Source organism: Anoplophora glabripennis, unplaced genomic scaffold (assembly GCF_000390285.2).
Source record: "Anoplophora glabripennis isolate ALB-LARVAE unplaced genomic scaffold, Agla_2.0 scaffold1008, whole genome shotgun sequence".
Lineage (NCBI taxonomy): Eukaryota > Metazoa > Arthropoda > Insecta > Coleoptera > Cerambycidae > Anoplophora > Anoplophora glabripennis.
The window spans coordinates 136,323-142,715 of record NW_019417169.1 but is presented as its reverse complement, the minus strand read 5'-3'; the positions used below and the strand labels follow the sequence as shown (position 1 = coordinate 142,715).

The 6,393-nt window shown below is 33.8% G+C and overlaps 1 protein-coding gene across 1 annotated transcript; it reads left to right on the top strand.

Moving 5' to 3' along the window:
- The first annotated feature begins 1,580 nt into the window (after window positions 1-1,580).
- On the top strand, window positions 1,581-4,560 carry LOC111692182 (zinc finger protein 502-like). The gene is made up of 5 exons (XM_023455993.1): window positions 1,581-1,774; window positions 1,850-2,152; window positions 2,562-2,737; window positions 3,317-4,261; window positions 4,479-4,560. Exons 1-5 carry the CDS (start codon window positions 1,652-1,654, stop codon window positions 4,558-4,560), a joined length of 1,629 nt encoding a protein of 542 aa, XP_023311761.1. The 5' UTR covers window positions 1,581-1,651.
- Window positions 4,561-6,393: the final 1,833 nt, after the last annotated feature.

Genomic DNA, 6,393 nt, shown 5'->3' with positions numbered 1-6,393 from the left:
AGGCCTACACGAGATGAGGCAGGATAAAGAGGGATAATCCCCCTCGATCCCAAATCATTGAGGCCAATTTCTAGCCATAGAATAATGGCGCATTACAAGCTTTGCATTCGTCTCAAATAATGGGCCATTTACCATGTTCCCACCCAGGGTTGCCAGATTGGGCTACTTATCGCCAATTGGGCTATCTCAGATGACTTTCGGCTACTTGAAAAAAAGCAAAAATAGCCCGTCGCGCGCCATTATTCTATGGCTAGAAATTGGCCTCAATGATTTGGGATCGAGGGGGATTATCCCTCTTTATCCTGCCTCATCTCGTGTAGGCCTGGACAGCCTTCGTAGGTGGGCCNATGCAGATCCATGAAAGAACGTTAATGTATGGTTATTAAATCAAAATGGGTTTACCTTGTTCACAAATATTATCTATTCAAACGCAAATGTATCGTCTAAAAGGAAGTTAATAAAGATCTATACAGTACAATATATAAAATGCATATTTACCATCTAATAAACGATTAAAGTTATTTGGATCCTCGATTACTATTTTTTTATTATCAATTTCAAATATTACTTTGTATTTTTTGCAGTGAATCCATTACCAAATTTTTTTATTTACAACTTAACCTATCCAAACCTCTAAAAAAACGAAGTAGTGACTACTAGGTACGAAACAGAAAATACATAAACAAAGATAGAAATATTAACTTAAGATCCAAACCAACCCACAAGTCCGGTTTGATGGTTAGGCAAACTCTGCCAAACCGGGTTAACAACATTTCTCGCCAAAACGGCAAACCGCAACAAACTATAGTTAACCGGGTTAGCGGTTTTCTCGCCAAAAAACCCTTAAACATTGCTTTCAAATGCAGGCACATCTTCGTCGTCGTCCTTGACGAATAACGACCTTGACCAGGGTTGCCAGATTGGGCTACTTATCGCCAATTGAGCTATCTCAGATGACTTTCGGCTACTTGAAAAAAAGCAAAAATAGCCAGTCGCCAATTTGGGCTATTTCGAGTTTTTACCAGTGTCGGCAATCTGTACAAATCGAATGTTAGAATCCTATATTTATATGTAGAACAGTAATTTGTGCTAATAGTAAAGTTGTTGTTTGTTGTCAGTTGTACCATAGGCAAAATCTAGTTTTATAATAATATATATTTGCCCTAGTTAACTAATTATTACAGAGATGAAGTATTTATTTATTGTCAGAGAATTATTTTTGAATTTAAATCTAGTTCGACCAAGTTTCTAGATTTTATTGCGAACTGTGAACCATATATTTAAGCTGTGCATTCTGTAAACTGTTTGGATTTGGAAGTCTTTAGTAAAATGCCTAGATCCTAGGAACTTTAGCCTTTTACGAGACTTACAATACACAAACGCTACACAGACAATAAGACAAAACGCGGAGAAACGATTTGACGTAATCCCCCTCGATCCCAAATCATTGAGGCCAATTTCTAGCCATAGAATAATGGCGGCTACTAGGTTAAAAAAAAATCTGGCAACCCTGTTCCCACCTGTCATTTAATTCAGTGTGAAGAAGAAGAAGACAAATATAAACGTGACGTGGTTATGGAATGGCTTTATTGTTTACGACAGTACCGTTATGAAAATTTAGAATTTCTGATAAGAAAGGCAATAAATAAATATGCAAGCAACAATCTTGGAGGAAACATTTTGTAAGCTGTGCCTAAATACTACAAGGGATTCAAATTGCCGGGTGATAGAAGAAGTCATAAGGGATGTTCTAAAAATTGTTTTGCCGCATGTGGTAAGATCAAGTTAACAAGATTACTTTTATGTCCGTAGTGTAATTCATTTATTCTTAATTGCAAATCCGTTTCAGAATTTGGAGGAGAATGTTACACATTTCATCTGTACAACATGTTCCGTAAAATTATTGGCAGCTTTTAATTTTAAGTCGGTATGTATGGATACGGAGGATTTCATTTTTCCTCACATTAACGCCAGTGAAATGTCAGTGATTGATTTAAAGGAAATTTATTTAAAAGAGAAGGGAAATATTCAGTTAATCGACGTATCGGAAGATTGGACAATCTGTCGATTATGTTTTCAGCCGGTAACTTACGAATTTGTGGCATTAAATGAAGTGGATATTGACATAATCGATACATATATACCACAGGTTGTAAGTATATTTCAGTAAAGATCTTTTATAATTAACAAATGAATATTTCATTCTCTTCACTTTACATAATTGTTTTACATTTTGTTTTCAATAACATCATTTGTTTTTTATTTAAATTGAACATAAAGATAACAGAAAATGATCATGGATCATGGAACATAAAGCTTGCTTGTTACTACACTACCAACAATATTTTAAGGTATTTCTTAAGAAAATATGTGCCAGAAAATAATAATTTCCGTAAATAATATTCAATATAAGTGTTGTATAGACATGAAATATTTATAAAATTGTTAAATAACCTACTTACATTTTTATTTGTTATCTAAATCGTTGAAGGACATTATCGTTTCAACTCTGCATTGAATCGAAATTAATTAGCAATAATACATATATTTTTTACTTGTAGACTATCAGTGCTACCAGGGATCCTGTTATATGTAGGGCCTGCTTTGATTCGCTTCGTACCCATGGCAGTTTTTTAAAGAACTGCCTTGATGCACAGGAACGATATACAAGCGATGATAAACAGTCTTACATTAAATCTGAAGAAATTGAAATCAAACTGGAAGATCCGCAGGACTGGTAAGGAAATGTCGATAAATTTTGTATTTTTATAATTACCATATTTCTTTTTTTTGTATCTTGATAACGAAGTACGTATTTCCTAAATAATGATTTAGAAAATTTAAAAATTTTAAAAAACATTTGAGATATAAACCTGTTCTTGATTTGCAAATGCTTGTTTTGACTTGTTATCTCAGGCGTGATGCCTTTCCTTCAAACTTCTCCTTGCCCCAGTGGTCGTACCTTCTTTTTTTTTTTAAAGTATTTTTCTGTTGCCACACAAAGATGCACAACGATAAGAGATAAACAACCGAAATTACTAAAGAGTGCATCAACTGCATCAGGTCATTCATACACAATCATCGTCAATATTGCGAGGTTATTGAAGATATTGGGGAAATAACGACCTTATTAATACTCTGGCAACAAACCGAGACTTTCCTTTGTTTTGCCGACATTAAAAATTACTGATTTATTTCGGCATGCTATGTTCGCATATATGATTAATAATTTTACAACTTTTATTAATATAATTTTTTGTAAAACGCAATATTTTTGCATATGTTCAAAAATATCCTGTATATATAATTTTTCCAGCGACACGCTACCCCAGACCATCGATAATAAACCATTGGAGAAGAGTGACTGTAAAGATACAGCAGAGGAGGGATGTAAAGCTGCGAATAGAGTAAAGAAAAAGAGAATTTACATCAAACATCAGTTGGTACATAAAGATCCTTCTCAGGCCCAAATGTACAAATGTAACGACTGCGACTACAAAACTAAATACAAAAGTGGTATCAAAAAGCACCAATTGAAGCATAAAGATGCTTCGCAGATTCAAAGGTACAAGTGTAATGACTGCGATTATGAAACTAAATACAAGTATGCTATTAAACAGCATCAACTGAAACATAAAGATATTGAAAACTACAGTTGTACTGACTGTGATTTCAGAACTAAATACAAGAATAATATCAAATCACATCAACTGACACATAAAGATCCTTTACAGATTCAAATGTACAAGTGTAACGACTGTGATTACAAAACTAAATACAAGAAACACATCAATCGGCACCAACTGACTCATAAAGATCCCTTTCAGATTCAAATGTACAAGTGTAACGACTGTGATTACAAAACTAAATACAAGAGACACATCAATCGGCACCAACTGACTCATAAAGATCCCTTTCAGATTCAAATGTACAAGTGTAACGACTGTGATTACAAAACTAAATACAAGAGTCATCTCAGTCAGCACCAATTGAAGCATAAAGATGTTTCGCAGATTCAAATGTACAGGTGTAACGACTGCGATTTCAGAACTAAATACAAGAATAATATCAAACATCATCAACTGAAACATAAAGATCCTTTGCAGATTCAAATGTACAAGTGTAACGACTGTGATTACAGAACTAAATACAAGAATTATATCACTCAGCACCAATTGAAGCATAAAGATGTTTCACAGATTCAAATGTACAGGTGTAATGACTGTGATTACGAAACTATATACAAAATTTATATCAAAAGGCATGTATTGACACATAAAGATCCTTCGCAGATTCAAATGTACAGGTGTAAGGACTGCAATTACAAAACTAAATACAAGGCTAATATCAAACAGCATCAATTGAAGCATAAAGATGCTTCGCAGATTCAAATGTACAAGTGTAACGACTGTGATCACCAAACTAAATACAAGTACAATATCAAACATCACATGTTGAAGCATAAAGATTTGTTGCAGGTCTAAACATACAGATGTATTGATTGCGATGAACCCAAATAAAGGAACTGTATCATGTGTCGAAGCATACAGAGACTTTTGAAGTGATATTGTACTGGTGCGATCTGCTTGATTTACTAATTAAGGTTTGTAGGTGTGAATTACTGCCCACCGAAGTGCAAAATATGTATAGTCAAAAATGAAACTATCTAAGAGCTACAAATGTAAATATGACACTGATCATAGAGATTGGAATGTGTAGTAATACGTAACGCCTGCTTTGGCAAAAACATCGGTTGAAACACGAAAATGTTACCCAAATAAGATCCAACAAGAGATTTTGGACTAAAGTTTGTAGAAATTGCTAGTACCTACTTATGAACTGGAAGGTTTACTGCCATTACAACCATCTGCCGAATGACAAACTATTTATAATTTTAAACAACAATATTGTATACTGTGTAGACCATGTATAGAGAATGCAGTTAATAAAAAAAAATGAGATTTAAGCACGTTTCTTTTTAATAGAAAGCTGTTGAGAACTGGCTTCACTGTGTATTTACACTTAAGATGAACCGTTCAAATTGTAGTCTATCAGACTTGGGGGGTGGATGGAACAACCACTATCTAATATTTGTATAATTTATCCATAGCCAACATTTTCGAATTATATGGATGGTTTATTCAAAACATAGGTAGTTTTCGATCGTGCCTCAAATTCTAGTCGGTCATACTGGGAAGGGGATAAAACAACCAAGAAAAATTGCACCTTTTGTGATAAACGTATAACAGTTATATCAAGGCAAATCTTCATAAAATATTGTAATATCGGGAGACACAAACATTAAGACGGTCAGAATTTCAACACCATTGAATACTTTGCAAATTAGACGAATTCATTTTATTGGCAATCGTGTTACAAAAGAGATATTCCCTCCATTTTATTCAAAAAATCAATCATTTTCGAATTATTGTTCCTCTATTCCAAAAAACTATTTCACAAAAAAATGTAGGTATTGGAATTTTTTATTAAAAATACAATGGTATAATTGAATGTTCCGAAGATTCGGTGATGTAAAAATATTCTAAAAATCAATTTGAAAATTTAGAATTATATTTGCAACAGAAATTCCTATAAATTTTAAAATTATTTATTTTTCGCATAGCCGATATTTTTAACCCAATATAACGTACATCAAATTTACTGCACATATTCCGAGGTTATTTACCGCAAATTAAGTTTCTTTGGGTACATTCAACATAAATCTTGAAAACAGTTGAGATTTTGAAGTTTGAAAAAGTTCCATTGTTCTTGGTATAAAGTTTGATAAATTTAAACCTTTTATTTTTATATACAGGGTAGCCAAATGAAAATGAAACAGAGCTATTTTCAGGAACTGCGTCAAGATTGTAGAAAAACGCTGAGACCCGTCGATTTTAGATTAAAGGGGGACATTCTTTGCTTGCGTTTTTGACTCGGCCACTTTCACCCCCAAGCAAGGGGTAAGCATCACCCCAAAATATTTAAATGGCATTGGAGGTTGAGTAATATTTCTTTTGAAAGCTCTTACAATTCTCTTTACAACAGACTTTAAATTTTATAAATCCGCCTAATACTGATAAAAATGTACATTTTAAAATTTAAATTATGTTTAGTTGCTTACTTACTACTTAGTTGATTAAATGTTCAAACTGATGACCGCCCGCTTCCATACAACAATAAAGATTTTGTTCGAAACGTTCGCGCACATTCTGAAGCATTTCCGGAGTGATTCGACGGCATTCGTCGACGATTCTTTGACGCAAATCTTCCAGCGACGCTGGCTGTGTTTTATAGATTTTACTTTTTAGGTATCCCCACAAAAAGAAATCAAGGGGCGATAAATCCGGTGATCGTGGAGGCCACTCAATGCTGCCTCTTCTCCCAATCCAATTC